General features: G+C 38.3%; 1 protein-coding gene across 7 annotated transcripts in view; it reads right to left on the bottom strand.

The window, feature by feature from the left end:
- ERC1 (ELKS/RAB6-interacting/CAST family member 1) overlaps positions 1-17,944 on the bottom strand; it is a 516,785-nt gene that overhangs the window by 37,356 nt on the left and 461,485 nt on the right. For 5 of the 7 annotated variants that reach the window (XR_003914152.1, XM_029953456.1, XM_029953457.1 and 2 more), the window contains one exon: positions 4,658-4,846. Coding sequence is in view for 5 of the 7 variants with exons in the window: in XM_029953456.1 (XP_029809316.1) it covers positions 4,658-4,846 (189 nt within the window). In the remaining 2 variants the exon portion in view is untranslated. Of the gene's footprint in view, positions 1-4,308; positions 4,329-4,657; positions 4,847-17,944 lie in introns of those variants that run through there. The other 2 variants (XM_029953458.1, XM_029953459.1) reach the window with 2 other exon arrangements.

Genomic DNA, 17,944 nt, shown 5'->3' with positions numbered 1-17,944 from the left:
ATCCTATTCCAAAAGGGATCATGGGTCCCAAGCAAGTTCAAAACCTTGCAGGGAAAATTCCGCTATATTTTAAGGCTTGAGATTAATCCTCTCTGGCTGGATGCTCTGTCCTCCAGGCCCACTGGGGTCCACCCCTCTGGCCCTAGGTGACACCCTAGCCTCTGAAACCCAGAAGGTAGCTCTGCCTTCTGGAACAAAGGAGGGAGAGACAGCCTTTCCTCCTAGACCTGTGCCCTCTGGGTTGGTGGGATATATACTGTCTACAAGAAACTCATTTCACATTTGAAGACATACATAACTTCAAAATAAATATGTGAACAAAAGATATACCATGCACTCACTAACCTAAAAAAAGCTGGAACAGTTAATGTTACTATCAGGCAAAGCACATTTCAAAGCACGGAATACCACCAGATTTCAAGAGAGACTTTATATAATGATAAAAGAATCAATTCATCAAGAAGATACAATAATCATTAATGTGTATGCACTCAATAACAGAGCTTCAGAATACATAAAGCAAAACCAGTAAATAAGAAAAATAAGCAATTCCATGTATTTAGTTGATATGGCAATAGGCACAGAAAGAAAATTCACAGTTGCAGAATGTTATAATTAGTAAAATTTGATATGGTCAAAACTCTGAATGATAAACAAAATCATTATAAAATTTAAATATGGAAAAGAAATGATACTAAAATGATTCAGCAAAAAACTAGAATAAGAATATTGAAAACATTAGACATTTTCAATTACATGTATGGAAAACTGATAAAGAAATCAAACAGAATTAACTTAGTTTCACCTCCCACAAAAATTCAGTGAAAATTCCTTGACACTGGTATATTCTCATTTAAATGTTTGTGAATAGGTCAAACCTATTATTCAAAGCTACTGAATGGCACTGAGAAAACTGTCTTGGGTTGCCAAATAAATAATCAACTAAGTATATAGTAAACATTCTCCATACACGTAGTATTTTTTTAGGCGCTTTAGAAATAGAAGACATGGTGCTGGCAGTGAAGGAACTTGCCCAATTGGAGAAATAAGAATCTCAAATATGAAATACAAATTAGTAAACTATGCAGAACTCACTAGGATTCACTCACTCATTTAAGTTACAGAGCAAGTGGTATTTGTTGATGTGGTGCTAATTTTAATATGAAAATTATATAGTTCATGTCTTCAACAGAGAGCAAGCCTAGAATGGGAAGACAGATACGAAAACAAGTAAGTGTGTCATATGTACTATAGAAACCCTGAAGAGGGAGCAGCACATTCTGCCTGGGGTTTCAGGAAAGAATGCATAGAGGAAATGATGTGTGAGCTAAGCTTAAAAATGCAGACTCCTGGGGCATCTGGATGGCTCAGTTGGTTATATGTCTGACGTCAGCTAAGATCATGATCTCACAGTTCAGGAGTTTGAGCCCTGCACAGAACTCTCTGCTGTCAGTGCAGAGCCAGCTTCAGATCCTCTCTCCCCCGCTTTCTCTGTCCCTCCCCTGCTCACACTCTATCTCTAAAAAATAAACATAAAAAGCCAAAAAATTCAGATTCCTATTTAGGATTGCCCAGGGAGGCAAAGTTGGGAAGGGCACATTAGGCACAAGGATCAATATGAGCAAAAGGGCAGAAGTATAGAAATTGTAAATAGTTTAAAATTAAGTGGCTGGTTATGCTTCAGGGCTAGGATAAGAAGAGGTGTGTATTTAATAAATAAGCCAAATGAAAAAAAGTCTTGTAGGACGTGATAAGGAGTATGAAATTTACCCTACCTGTCTTCTTCTGTCTCTTATTCATTCAACAAATATTTACTGAGCAGCTACTATTTGCCGGGCATCTTTCTTGATATAGAGAAGTCTCCTGTCCTGATGAAGGTGTTGCTGGGGGGAGCATGGTAGAGTGCAATACACTGGACACACAGAGTTGGCTAACAAATGTCAGTCACAGAAGACTACATCCCCCAAACAAAAATGTAAACAGAACACGTACACGTAAAATAAACCAATGGACGTATCTGGCAGTGATTCGGGTCATAGGTTTCTAGGGCTTCAAACACTAAAGTCAAACCTTGGTCACGATATATCCATAGACAAATCATTTTGTAGTATTAGGGGTTATCTTTCTCAACAGCCTGCATGTTTCCTTTAAATTCTTACTTGCAGTGAGGTAGCAGAAAATAGGCTGGTTTCTCCACCAATTTTATAGATGGTGGTGTTGGTTGCTATACTCCTTTATAGATAACCCAAGTCCCCTGTTTTCCAGGGAAGCCTGCTAAAGATATAACTTCACATACCTCAAACAATAACTTGAGTGACTGAAGCACTTTCTCAATCAAGAAGAAACATATTAACACAATTCGTGAATGTGAGCAAAATTATTTTGGTGATTACAGTAGCTTGATTACAACATCATGTGTAATGGCAGGTCTCTTAGTGATTTCCTGGTTTCATTCACTCAAAACTTTTTGGGAAATTCTTAGTTCAAAATTTTTTATTTTGGAGATTTTTTTCCCTTAGAAAGACTGAGTTAAGTCCATTCAAGCATATTTGAAAAATGGAACTAAGCTAAAATACTTTTTTCATTTTGAAGACAAGCTGTTATACAAAGAAGTAATTTAGGGGCACCTGGGTGGCTCAGTCAGTTGAATGTCCGGCTTCAGCTCAGGTCATGATCTTGTGATTTGTGGGTTGGAGTCCCGTGTCAGGCTTTGTGCTGACAGCTAGCTCAGGGCCTGGAGCCTGTCTTTGGATTCTGTGTCTCCCTCTCTCTCTGACCCTCCCCTGCTCATGCTGTCTCTCTCTCTCTCTCTCTCTCTCTCAAAAATAAATAAAACATTAAAAAAAAAGCTTTAAAAAAAACAAAGGAATAATTTGATCCGGTTAAACTTTGATACCTCATTATGTCAATGCTTTAAGAAACATTGTTCTTCTGTAAAATTTTGAAGTAAAAGTTTTTAAAATAAAAAAATTTAATGTTTATTTGAGAGACAGACAGAGACAGACAGAGCACAAGTGGGAGAACGGCAGAAAGAGAGGGAGACACAGAATGCAAAGCAGGCTCCAGGCCCTGACCTGTCAGCACAGAGCCCAACATGAGGCTTAAACTCACGAACCATAAGATCATGACCTGAGCCAAAGTTGGATGTTTAACTGACAGCCACCCAGGCACCCCTGAAGTGTTTTTTTAAAAAAATATTTATTTATTTTTTGAGAAAAGAGCATGAGCAGGGGAGAGTCAGAGAGAGAGGGAGACACAATCTGAAGCAGGCTCCAGGCTCCGAGCTTTCAGCACAGAGGCCGATGCAGGGCTCAAAGTCACAAACTGTGAGATCATGACCTAAGCTGAAGTCAGATGCTTAACCAACTGAACTTCACAGGCGTCCATGAAGTACAAGTTTTGAAAATTAGCCATTCATTCTGCTTCCATTGGGCTTTCAGCTGCATCTTCACTACATGGTTATTAATATCCAAAGGAGTTATTAGGAATCCAATTTCATTGTCCTTTGGATTTTTTTTCTCTTTCAAGAAGAGAGAAATTAAATTTTCTATGGCAACATTTGAGAGGCAGGCTTTACGGTTTTACTAATTAAATAAGTAAGGTAGGTACCTAATTAGGCTGTTAAATATGTGTACTATCAGGCAACATCCACATCTGGGGCAAGTAAGTACAGCTGTAAGACTCCAGCCTGCATTTCTTGATCTGTGGGCTGATATTGCTGTCTTTAACATTATACCATGGAAGTATCTGTATTCAACACAATTTTCCTTCATACATTCTGAGTAAACAAATAGTGCTTAACAAAGAGCAAGGATTTAGTTGGACAATAGCATACAGCTTCAAAATTCTGCAGAATTTTAGTAAATTGACACCACCAGTGCAATTAAGGCTCGTGGTTGGTATGATCATAGGCTAGTTAGGGATATCATCAACCCCATCTGTAAACTTGGAACAAAAGGAGCTTAGAGTTAATGTTTTATAAACTGTTCTCCGTGTTTATTCAATTTTTCTTTCCTTCACTTTCTATGTCAGCTCTCTATAGCTATCCTCATTCCTTTTTATGTTTCTTTTATTCAGTTTTTGTGTCCAGACTAGCCTTTCTTTATTGAACAACAAAAATAAATAAAATAAAATAAAATCACAATGTGAATAAAAGAGAATCATTGGATATTCACAGGCAACAGCAGGCAGGAAATGTAGCATGGGAAGCAACATAACTAATTCATCTAATGGTTCTTCTATTTAAAAACTTAATGTGTTGTAGCCCACTGTTCCCTAGAGGTGACTGTATGCTACTGACTTGTCAAGGCCATGATTCTCAGTCACTCCTATGAAATAACATATGGCAAGTTAGGAGACTGTCCTGAACCCTCCCCTTTTGAAGCAGCCCATTTTTGATACTTGAGCAAGTTGCACTGAGGGAGGAATAAAGTGGTACTTCTTGCAAATGGTAATTCCTATTATATGTTAAAGATAGATAATAAAATAATAATAAAGATAAATGTAGATAAATAAACATATAAATAAAATAATAAAAATGCTTTGCTAAGAATCTCGAATCTGGACACTGAATTTCCCAAGGCAGCTACTATTGCATCAATGTAAATAGCAGCTGAATTTTAACAGGGTCTTGTCAACGTTCAAGTGAGAGACTCACCTGTTCCTGGGTCATCTTCTGCAGCTTATTCTCCCAAGCTGCCTGGTCATCGTCCAAGTTATAGGAAGCTGGTGGAGTGAGTCCACGAAGGATCAGGGGGTCTCGGTCATGGCAGAGGGCTGTCAGGTGTCCAATATACAACTTTAATTTGCTTCTATTTTGGTCAAGTTCTAAGAGGGGCTGGATGATCTAAAGTGAAAAAATTGAGTGAAGTCAAGGTCAATTTGTAACAAGAAGTTCGCATATCTTTATGTCTCCCAAGTCAAAGAAGACTGAACAAAGATGCAAGCTCCTCTAATCACCACTGAAATCTTCAGGATTATACAAAGACATAGTTCCACACACTTGCACATTTACACTGTCACACCCAACCCCCCCTTCTGGGAGACAGGTAGGGGAATGCTGGCTTAGTCTATCAACATGAAACTGAGAGTTCCGTATTTAGGCAGGGATTAAACACAGGACTAACTTGTTTTTATAGAGATGACATTCCTGATACAGAAAGACTCCAGTTACGTCATGATTTCTCTTCCCATTTATTTATGAGTGGTTACAATAAAACATGCTCGTGAAATTTGCTCACTGTAAACTTGGACAACAAATACTTAATGTGTTCCTTCACCTCCTGGAATGGAAGAAAAATTCTGTCTCTGGAGAATGTGCAAGTTTTTCTTGGCCATGAGATGTGAAGAGTGAACTCATTACTAAATCTGCCTCATCTTGGCTTAAGCTCCCCTCATTCATTTCACAGAGGTGTCTGATATTCTTTTTAAACAGTGATTGATAAATCCTTATGTAACACCAAACACCTGACTCCCAGCCAAGGACTCTGAAATTCTCTCAGTTGTAACACTGGCTTGATGTTTTTCTTGAAAACCAGTCCTGTACTTTTTTCCCCCCTTTTCTCTCTTTTTTAAAGTATTCTCTTTACCCTGGATGAATATCCCTTGACTCCATTTGGAAGCACATGACAGATGATTTCTGCCCCAGAATTTCATTTGACAGCTCTCAAAACAATATTCTGGTCAGGTATTTGGTAGTTGGTCAAAGCCTGGTGCGTTTAGGAAGAGCTGGGCCAGATCTCACATCTCGGAACAATGAAATGTTAGAGCAGCACCTGTTTGACACATAGCAGCTGTGAGAGCTGCGAAGCTCCACCAAAATGCTGGCAATTCTCAAAGTGTTCCCAGGGCTTACAAGGCAGAGGTCTGCACCTGTTTCATGTCACTAGGCTGGCAGTTTTCATGCACAGGACACCTCTGGCCCACCTAATGAATAGAGGAACTCAATAGTCTTCATTTACAGAAACAAGGACTGAGATTACTTTCAAAAGTGACACTGATTTCTCCCTGGCCTCCTCAGAGGCTGCTCCTGCTACTTACTTCTATTACTCTTTAAGAGTTTTTAAAAAATGAATAAAGTTTTATATCTTTTTTATGAAATCAATACATATTTTACTCTGAAATGTATGGGGAAAGAGTGTAAAAGAAATAACAAAATAGGCTATAGGTATTCCCATTTGCAACGTTGGTGATTTTTTCTAAGTCTTTTAATAAGCTTATATAAATAAACTTTAACTGTATCACACTTCATATTTTGCTTGTTACACTATTTAATGTTATAAACATTATGAGTACTATTCAAACATTATGTATTCCTGGAAAAATGTGGTTTTTAATGGTGGCTTTATAAATATATCACATTTCCTCTGTTTCTAATATTATTTCCATGGAATAATTAAGAGAGGGAAGGGCCAGGGGCACCTGGATGGCTCAGTCGGTTAAGCATCCAACTTCAGCTCAGGTCATGATCTAATGGTTCATAAGTTCAAACCCTGCATCAGGCTCTGCACTGACAGTGTGGAGCCTGCTTGGGATTCCCTCCTTCGCCCTCTCTCTCTCTCTCTCTCTCTCTGCCCCTCCCCAATTTGTGCTCTCTTTCTTTCTTTCTCAAAATAAATAAATAAAAATTAAAAAAAGAAAAAGAGAGGGAAGAGTCAGGGCATAGTGGCTAAACAATCTTTAGCTTACTAAAGATCAGAGTTCAGAGTTTAGGCCTATCTAGTATTACATATTATAGAAGTTGAAGCCTGGCTAACCAAACCAGAGAAAGTAAATTAACTTAGCATTATTTTATTTTTAAAACTCATTCACACAGTTCTATAAGGATAAAGTTTAAACACTTAGGTGCCAGTGTGGAAGGCTCTTGGGTTCCATAAGAGATCGCTAATCAGCAAGCTCATGGCACCAGTTTGTACTGGCATTTCCTACCTATGATAGACATATTAACACTGCCAATCACAGAAAGAAGGGACTGTTTTCACAGAAGCAGAGGATTTATAAAGTGGGGAAGCTGGATAATTTTTCACTAACATCATCAATCTCTCAAAAAGAATTATATTTTATTTCTGGCCACAAATGCATACTCACTGCAGAAAATTTTATAAAGAATTCCAAAGTATAATCTTTAAAGGCAATTTAAAAGCAGTATTCCCTTAAATGCACGCACAGTTTGCATATCAATAACTAAACTGTCTCATCTTGGTAACAGAACCACAACACACCACGTTCCTAAGGCCTCCATGCAATATAGCCCTATTTCATTTGTTGTTGTTGTTTGTTTGTTTAGCTTGGCCTTGTCTTTCACTGGTAAAAAAATTTTGGTGGGGGTAGGGGGATAGGGGGCTGGGGGGAGGAGGAATTCACTTTTGGGATTTCCACTTATTCCCATTCTGTGTGTGTGTGTGTGTGTGTGTGTGTGTGTGTATGTGTGTGTGTGTGTGTGACTATAGATGTTATCACATCTGGGCTGCAAGGTGGAAAAAGCTGATATCTTAGGTAATTACTGTTTGAATAAGCAAACTGATGTGAAAGAATATGACCACAGAGGAAGGAGACAAAGTGATAAATGGTAGTAATGGAAATGTCAAATTTCTTATAGTAAATGGCATTTAAAAAAATGGTACCTCACTACTATATGACTTGAGATGAAAAAACATTTTTAAGGTCCTTGTTCTTAAAGATAAATTTAAACTGATTTAAATGCATTTCATGTTGTAGTGCTAACTGATTAAAAAACATGATAGTCTTTTGCACTCTATAATTCTTCAAAGTCCAAATTGAAAAGTTAAAAATGATGGAATCTGAAATTCTTTCCAGGATAAAAATTCATTCCATGCAATAGTCCAGATGTCTGTCCCTTCTTCCCATGGCAAAGGGAATTGCTCTAAAGAAACAAAACAAAATAAAACAAACCCACAGAGCTTACTATGTGAAAGCATAGGAAACAGCCCAACTAGTAGTTCTCAAATCTACCCTCTAAAAAAAAATCACTCTGGCCTCTCTGGGACACATTTAACCATGTCAATCATGTGGGAAATGCCCTTATCGCTTCCTTTCCCCCTCTATCGGACTTGGGCAGGCCACTTAGAAAAGAAATTGCATTTCCCACAAGGTAGAACTGCCACTGCATAATCTCAAGAGGGAAGAGGGACACTTGTCAAGTAGAATGAGGATGCCTTACAGGATCTGTAAGTTATGGATTCTGTCCACATACAACCTCAGTACACTGGCAAGAAGTCCTACCAAAAACTATCAGAAATGTTGTCAGGCCTATAGCTTCGTTCCATAGCTATGCAGGAAAATAGTTATACACTTTTCCTGTCAAAAAAGTTAAAAAATGAACTTATAATTTCTGCTTGTATCAAATGTAATGCCAAAAGGCAATGTTCCCCTAATTCTATATTTACTAAATTGTTAAGGAAAAGGATTTAAATTACAAAAAGGAATAAGATATTTTTGTTTTACTTACTGATAGCTTTGTTTCTTCTCAAAAGAATTTATTTGCTTATGTACCGCATTCTCACACTGACTTCAGAGGCCAGCATTTGATGACATATGGTGACAGAGGACAGTGATCTCCTAAGGTATTTATTTTAACCTCCTTTCCACTTAAGTGAGATTAGATGGGTGAAGGTCTTTTGGAAGACAGACAAATTGCTCCTCTATTGTTCAATGTAGCTTATAACTGAAAATCCCAGTTTTCCATTTCTGCAACCCATTTATCTATGATATCGAACATACTTTCTTAGACCATTTGACTCTTCAATACCAGAATGGAATGTGCAGAGCGAAAGACTTTTAACCAGTCTGTTATTTAATAAGCCTGCTTTTCTCTTCCCTTTCTACTGTTTGTCAGACACTTACTCTAAGTATAGGTTAGTTCATTGTAACACATTCTAGGTGGTAGTTTTATTTTTTAAATTTTTTAATTTATTTACTTATTTATTTTGAGAGCAGGTACGAGAGCATGAGTGGGGGAGGGACAAAGAGAGAGAAGAAAGATAATCCCAAGCAGGCTCTGCACTGTCAGTGTGGAGCCTGATGCCGGTGCTTGAACCCACAAACTGGGTGATCATGACCTGAGCTGAGATCAAGAGTCAAAGCTTAACTGACTGAGCCACCCAGCACCCACCCTAGGTACTCACTAAAAAGGAATGGTGTAGCTTCATCATAAAAGCTGAATGAATAGGTACTGAATATTATTTCGAACTTAGAATTTGGGGTAACTAATATTTTGTTGTTTGGAAGATGCCATTATTTATTATTTATTATTTATTAATGTTAGAGTAGTCTTCACACCCAGTGTGGAGCCCAATGCGGGGCTTGAACTCATAACCCTTAAAGGGCTCCAAATCATAACCCTTACTTCATAACTATTTTTCATGTTTAACTATTTGACTCCCCAAATTTTATAGAATGTGACTTTCCTGCATTTATCTCCTAAATCAAAAATAAACATCATGACAAAAGCAAAACAATCCAGAATACTATCTATATCATAAATATTTTCTAAGTACCTAAAATAGGAGTTCTATAGTAAGCAGAACCCCTCCTTTGGCCTCCCTTATAGATGGCCTACTATTACTACTATAGTTGATGAAATATTTGAGCTGGGGAATCACTCAGGCTCACTTAACCCTCCCATTATGTTATCTACATACTGGTGACAAAGATTCTCTCCAACCAAACTTTAGTTAGGTTCTCCCTTCACTTCTCAAATGGCCCTAATTTTTGGGTGTTTTGTGTTCATCTCTACATTGTCTACCTCTATCAAGAGTTCTGCTAAATTGGTTTATCAAGAATCTCTCATGCTTGATATATGATCATCCTCAATATATGATTAGGTTCCTCATCCTCCACCATTCTCCAGGTGATGTCTGATCATGCTGCCTTCAGCAAGGATCCTGTTAAGTCAGTTTAGCCAGATGTTTCCTCTTGGTAAGTGTCTGTGCACTGACCCCAACCCTGCTTCTTGGCCATGAATTTCCAGTTTTCCCTACTGATTTCAATTCAAAGATTGTTAAAGTACAATCTTTCTCCTCACTGAACAACTCCATGAACTGCTTCCTAACCCTACCACAATGGTCTGAATAAAGTCTGTCTTACTGTTTTAAAAAGTGAATGGATAATTTTTTTTCTTAACACTCAGTAAAGGAAAGGAACAGTAAATACTCAGTTATCACTAGGTGTTTAGGCTCAGGGACTACTGGGTCACCGAGATGACTAAATGTTAATCAGAAATCTTACTACAAACAGAAATATCTAGTTTCTTTGGAGAAAGTAAAAACTTTCTTTAAAGGTTTTAGATTTTAAAAGGGCTTTATGGTTTGTTAAAGTTTAAATATGCCTATCAAAACTGCAAAAGGTTACAGGCTTTGAAGTACAAATAAAAGTACTATAATAAAAAATGCTATAATCATTTTTTAAAATAATTGGGTGGCTGAGTTGGTTAAATATCTGACTTGGGCTCAAGTCATGATCTCACAGTTTGTGAGGTCAAGCCCTGCGTCAGGCTCTGTGCTGACAGGTTGGAGCCTGGAGACTGCTTTGGATTCTGTGTCTCCCTCTCTCTCTGCCCATCCCCCATTCACATAACCTCTCTCAAAAATAAACATTCAAAAATATCAATAATGTGATCATTTCCTCTTAGTTTTATAGTTCAGAAAACTGTTGTCAACTTTTCTTTAAGCATATATTACCACTTCAGCAAAACAAAACAAAACAAAACAAAACAAAACATCCTCTACTTATTGGTCCAGATACAAAGAGGAAAAAAAAAATCTGTATTCAAAATTATAAGGAGATAGGAAACAGGGTACAGAATAAAACGACTCTTGAAATCTAAACTGTAGAGGTGCTAACTATATTTTGCCGAGTTACTCTTGATTTAGAAAAGTTATCTTAATTTATGCAGTATCATAAATGCTACTTAACTACAGCAGGGTGTTGGGGGCCTGCCCACTAGTAAGGGAAGGAAATCTCCCCCCAGGCCCCTTTATTCATATGCCCGTGGAGGATGTTAGAGGCTATAGGTACTTCCAGAATCTGCTTTAATAATTGGAAATAAGATCATTTGCCAATAAGGGGGCAGACAAGATTGTACAAATGAAGAAGTGCAGATAAATGGTGGAGAGAATGCTATTATGAGGCACAGAAGCTACTACAAACTAACCAATCAAGAGGATACATAGTAGGCACCCTCAAGATATGGTCAGATGAGAGAAAGAGAACTAGAATAAAGAAAACCACTCACTCTGCTAGATTAAGAAATGCTAAGAATAGGTGTGTGCTCCTAAATTCTTCCTTGCTCTTAAAAGCTAATAAAGATGGGAAAGCATCTTCAATTCACTTCTTGGCTGAAAGCCTGCCTCTCCACAATAAATCATTTATTGTATTTTAGTGAACAATGTAGGGGTTAAGTGTGTGTGTGTGTGTGTGTGTGTGTGTGTGTGTGTGTGCGTGTACGTGTACACAATAAAACAGATGAATGACTACCCTGTTCTATAGTAAAGTTCCAGGACTATTCACTCATGAATAGGAAATTACGAGGGGCAGCGGGTGGAATTCTAGGCACTGGGGAGAAAAACGAGGCAGAAGAGAGAGGTTCACACTTTTTGTGGCAGGCAAACCAAGTGAATACTGATGGTGCATTTTAAAGGAAAAACTAGCTCGGCAGCTGGCCACAAGCAAAAATGGTGGCCTCAACTCCTTGCATGCCTGTGCACCTACCTGAAAGCTGAAAGTGGTAACTCACACTCCACTCTGATCCTCTGAGGTCTGGGGCCCAAAGAGCCCCCACTATAATTGTTTGTTGCAGTCAAGCACAACAACACTTCTTGGCATTATTACATGTCTGCTAGACAGATGGATCTGAAAAACAGCAATGCACTTGTTGCCTGCTGGGCAAACCACAATAACAACCTTATCACAACATTTCATTTTCTTCTCTTTCTAATGCAATATACCAATTGCACTGGAAGTGGAAGAGAAGGCCAAGTGGAGGTGCCCAGGGTAAACAAAAAGAACCTCCTGGCCTTGACAGTCTATCAATAAATAGGGAATGATCCAACAAAGAATCTACATTATAGGGAACACATCCACTAGCTGCTTCTCATAGTCTAGTCTACAAGAATATAGAGAAGAAAAGAGCCAAGTATGATTATCTAGTAGCTATGAGATTTGATAACTTATCTGAATAAGGGCTCCCAGAGGCCAGTCTCTGGAGAAGACTGTTTTGTGATTAGCTTATTTTAAGGTCAGGCTAAAGCTGTGTGTGTGTGTGTGTGTGTGTGTGTGCGCGCACACACACACACGTACATACATATGTACACACCTAAAATAGTTGGAGGAGTTTGCCATTAGTCACATTATTATTTCAAGTCTGGTGTCCAATCAAACATAGCAGGACCACGCAGATATTTAGAGGTCTACTGTGGAATGTTTACCGATCGGCTGTGGCCACTGAGGGGCTCATTCTGTCCACAGACAGACATGGCAGACAAGGCTCCTCATTAACAAGAATGGCCTAGGAGGGGACAGTGGGAGAGGAGAGTTTATCCATCACTTGGAATGCAGGGGAAAATATAAATGTATCTGCAGCTGTGGAGAAATATCAGAAACGGGTATCTCTGCTATTTAGAGGACTAATTTACATACAGGAATTTGATCTCTTAATGCTAAAGTTAGAAATAACCAGGAAACAAACTGTGACAGGTTGGAGACACAGCACTTGGTGTGTACAAGAAGGCACATGGATATCCTTACAGTGGGAAGAGGATGGCAAGGGCAAGATGGAAGGAAAGGTCTGAGCAAAATGGCCCTTAGCCATTATGTTTAGGTTTAGCACAGCTTAGAAATCTGCAAACTGAGAGGATGGCAGATTATAAAAGAGCACTTCAAGAACTGAAACTGGTAACAAGGGTGTCTGTCTCCTTAACGTCTTATTACTATACATTAAATAAAACTAGGTCGCCAGTGAGCGAACAGCTAATTCCAGGAAAGGTCCCCTACTTTAACCCTGGTAGCACCATCATTCTCTTCCTTTCCTCTTCTACTCTCTCTTCTCCTGACCTACTCACACAAAGAATCTGTATTTCCACTCCACACCAAAACATGTCAGAGATCTGAGAACAGGAGAGAGATCTTGGCTGCTCTCTGACAGAGCCGTCCTTCTTGGATTTATGTCTGCTGCAGTCAATTAGGAAATCATATTTAAAAGGCAAATTCTTTCTGAAAATTTCATACACCATGAACAAATCCCATGGATTAACAATTTCCAGACATTACCCCTTTTACCTTGGGAGTAACCCAGGCTTTGGGTAGAAAAAAAAGGATTTGGAAAAAAAAAATTAGGAAGATGGTTTTCTCTACCCGTTTCCTTTATTTTAGAATAAAACGTCCTGAATAGTTACTGAATTAATATCCCCTCCTCCTCCTCTCTGAAAGTTAAAATTGCTTAGCTGAACACAAACACTGATAGATATCACCATTATATTATTACTAGTAGTTGATGCTTAAGCAAATTTTTTATTATTTGAGGATAGAAAAGTTACTACAACAAAGTAGGCTTGGCACAGAAATACCAGAAATCCTGTTATAAGTTAACAGCCAGAGGAACTCAGAACTGAGTAACCTGGGGCAAACCATCCTTTTTGTGTATATATGACCCAATTTTTGGAAGAAGGATCCATGTGCCGATTCTCTCTGATCCAACACAGAGCTCACTACGAGCTGACTGAAGATCAGCTCTGAAGCACCGCAGCAGAGTGTGGCAGTCCCACTGGAATGTGAGGAACAGAGTGGTCAGAAAGAGCAACACACGCACTGTGACAGAGCTGACAGATCCTGAGAGAAGAGTAGCAGAGTACTCACAAAGCAAAAAATGGAGAGTCAGCAGACCAAGGGAGAAAGTTCCAAGGAATCAGAAATGGGGGTTCGTCTTAGATTGCAAGAAGGCGAAGCTACATGATATAACAGAGTAAGAAGGTTCTTAGTATAAAGTGACTTGATAGTGGGGAGAGAAGTTGCATTTGTACAAAATCTTCATATCTGTTTTATCTACGAAGCTTTAGCCCCAGTTTTTGGTACTCATGAAAAAGCTATCATACATATGGACCCACATCCTATTCTGTAGCAGTTTTAGTGGGATATACAAATGACAGGGACCATATTTCTGATATAATCAGAATACCTAATATTTTATTGAGTTTGGAAAACAGAAAACAGAATGAAAAAGTGCAGTGGAAACTCCAACCCTAAGCATCAAGCAAGAGGAAAAGCAAATGCAGAACACACCTTTTCTCTACCATGTTAATCTGTTCGTGTCATTAGTGCTTTTCCTTGGTCTCTTTCCAGAGAGGATACTTCCAGTGTCATAGACTTTCACAGCTACTAACAGGAGGAACAGCTCTCTCCACGTTTCAAGCAATCTGCCAAAATACATGCATCCCACAATTCTGGGGGATTCTTTATACTCAGTTGCTTTGTAGGCTTCAGCAGCTATAGTCTTACATATGAAAGGCTATTGCTGACAAGAAGCAGAAAGCCCTAGATAATCCACAGGAAGCAAACTCCCTGCCATCTTCACCTAAGCAGTAAGGTCTCATGCCATTGGTCTGGCGTACTTCTGCATTCATCTATCTAAGACACCATCCATATACCATTTCCCAGATGTACCATTTCAAAGAATACTGCAGAGCTGTCCTAAGGCTGACATTTGTGTCTCAGATGATCTTATGAGTTCAGTGCTGTACATTCTATGTACCTGAAGGTTTTCAGCTTTCCCTGGTATCATCAGCAGGCCCATCTAAACAATTATACTTTTCTGTGCACAACAATAAGCATTAGGTTCACATGTTACACACACACACACACACACACACACACACACACACACACACAATATGTGATTTGATTACAGGGGCCAGGCTCCTCTGAATTGGAACTCTTGCATCCCAGTGTCTCCTGACACAATGACAACTTGTACTTTCTAGGAAAGCACTGCTGTTTGCCTGCTTGCCTTATCTGCTCTCATGTTAGTTACTTCGCTCATGAAATTTTTTGCTAGTTAGCCATGGAATTAAAGTAACTAGATGGTCTTCTGCATCTTATGATCTTACTAGGAATCTTACCGATTTTAATATTTCTCTAGAAAAAGCTGCTATGGCATCTCACACCTTATAGCACTACATTCCGAGCAGATACAGTAGTCTCCATTCTTTAGTGCAAGGGAAGGCAATGTGGCTGGCGGTGGCCCTAAGCATGACTCATTCAAACACTGTAGCCATAACATGTAGGTCCTGGCTGGTAATGTTAATTACTGGGCATCCAGTTTCAAAGACTGGTGAAAAAAGGCTTTTTTAACCCAGAGGCTGCCCTCACCAGAGAGAGATTTGTATTGCTCACATTATGTGCTATAAAATGTCTGCACTGATGACTATGAGGAAGCGCAGAATATGGAGCACTACTGTGCAGTAGTTAAGAGCACAGACTCTGGAGACAGACTGGTTTAACTCCAGGCTCTGCAAGATTTTAACTATGAGGCCCGGGAAAAGCTACTTTGGGGACAGTGTATTTTATGTGATTGTAATAACCTGCGTGTCTACCACATTGGAAACTTCTTCAATAATTACTATTTTCAAGAATCTGTTTCATCATCTATAAAATAGATTTGAATAGATGTAAAACACAAGTTATTCTTGATAACTTGAGTTGACTCGCTGACCCTGAAGACATTTTAACCCAATTACCGTGCTTCACTCCACCAACAACTGTGGATGGTGAGACAACCCCTGGATGCAGAGTGATGAGAAAAAGAGAGGAACTGGATCAGCAATAGACCAGAGGTTGGTAAACTACGTCTGTGGACCACATTTAACACCACTGCCTGTTTTCTTGTAATCTATCCTCTAAGAATGGGTTTTACATTTTCCAATGGTTGAAAAAAGAGAGAGGAAGAATATTTGGGTGACATATGGAAATTATTTAAAAACCAAATTTTAGCATCCATAAATAGTTATATTAGAGAGTAGTCATGCTCATTTATTTACATAACACCTATGTTTGCTTTCACACTGCAGCAGCAGAGCCGAATAGCTGAATATATAAACCTTTACCAAAAAATCTGCCAATCCCTACAATAGATCAATTCCAGACAGTGGGGTAACTATTATGTTAAGAAATTCTGATAATTGTCTCACAGATTAGTTAAGAAATAAATGTCATTAATAATTCAATTAGTAACTACAATGAGACATCACCTCACTCCTGTTAGAATGGCTAAAATCAAGAACACAAGAGACAACAAGTATTGGCGAGGATGTGGAGAAAAAGGAACGTTTGTACACTGCTAGTGGGAATGCAGCCTGGTGCAACCACTGTGAAAAACAGATGGAGGTTCCTCAAAAAACTGAAATTAGAACTACCCTACAATCGAGTAATTACATTACTGAGTATCCAAAGAATACAAAAACACTAATTCAAAGGGATACATGCACCCCTATGTTTATTGCAGCATTATTTAAAATAGCTGAATTGTGGAAGCAGCCTAAGTGTCCACCGATAGAAGATGCAGTGTTTATATATATATATGTGTGTGTGTATATATATAGATATATATACATACACGATGGACTACTACTCAGCCATAAAACAGAATGAAATCTTGCCATTTGCAGTGACCTAGGTGGAGCTAGAGAGTATTATGCTAAGTGAAATAAGTCAGAGGAAGGCAAACACCGTATGATTTTACTCATATATGGAATTTAAGAAACAAAACAAATGAGCAAAGGAAAAGGAGAGGGAATTAAAGAGAGTACACTTATCATGATGCAAAAGAAATAAAATCATAAACAAGAATCAATTCATAATCAATATTATTTGTATCAATAGTAAGAGTAACATAGAATAAAACACTGATGAAATAGAAAACTGGATTTTGGCAATAGGCACAGAGAGAAAATTCAGAGTTGCAGAATGTTATAATTAGTAAAATTTGATATGGTCAAAACTCTGAATGATAAACAAAATCATTATAAAATTTGAATATGGAAAAGAAATGATACTAAAATGATTCAGCAAAAAACTAGAATAAGAATATTGAAAACATTAGACATTTTCAATTACATGTATGGAAAACTGATAAAGAAATCAAACAGAATTAACTTAGTTTCACCTCCCACAAAAATTCAGTGAAAATTCCTTGACACTGGTATATTCTCATTTAAATATTTGTGAATAGGTCAAACATTTCTACAAACATTCTCAAGGTTAAACAAGTGTTAAACACTAGTAGGACCAAAAAAGCATCCTGTACTCATTTTCAATACAGAGCATAAAAGATGGGCGGAATTTTAGAGATCATGTAGGTCATCCATTCCCCTTCTCCTCGCCCTACTTTCTAAATGACAAATTCAAGACCTGGAGAGGTAACCTGACTTGTAAACATGGTTAGGGGCTATAGATCACAGCTTAATGCTTCTCACCTTGTCTTTATTCACTGCTTTTTATTAGAATAATTCCTGTGGGCAAGTTAACTTCCTAAACGGTAACTGGGCTTTTATACTATGTTCACTATTTTCTAACCCACAAAAGACTGGAAACAGTTGGGGACATTTCTTAGAAGAACCTAAGTTTCTTGATAATGAATATATCTCCAGTTTACTAACTCTTCCATCACTGCATCTATTCAGGCCTTCAGCATCACTCTCCAGGACAAAATAAAAAGCTAATCTTAACTCTCCTTCTCGTTTCCAGTATTCTTCCTGTTCTGTCCATCCTGTACAGACTACACGGCATACTAAGGTCTTCATGATCTACTTGCTGACAGCACCGGCTTCATGGCTAGTCCTCCTCCTACCTGATACTCTCTGGGATTTTAAAATAAGTCCACAAATTCTTTTGACATGCCTCTCTTCAAAAAGTAGGGCCTGAGAGACTCTGCTCCATT

Source organism: Suricata suricatta, chromosome 10, assembly GCF_006229205.1.
Source record: "Suricata suricatta isolate VVHF042 chromosome 10, meerkat_22Aug2017_6uvM2_HiC, whole genome shotgun sequence".
NCBI classification, from domain to species: Eukaryota; Metazoa; Chordata; class Mammalia; order Carnivora; family Herpestidae; genus Suricata; species Suricata suricatta.
Note: the sequence above shows the minus strand (reverse complement) of the source record. Positions and strands in the feature narration are given on the sequence as shown.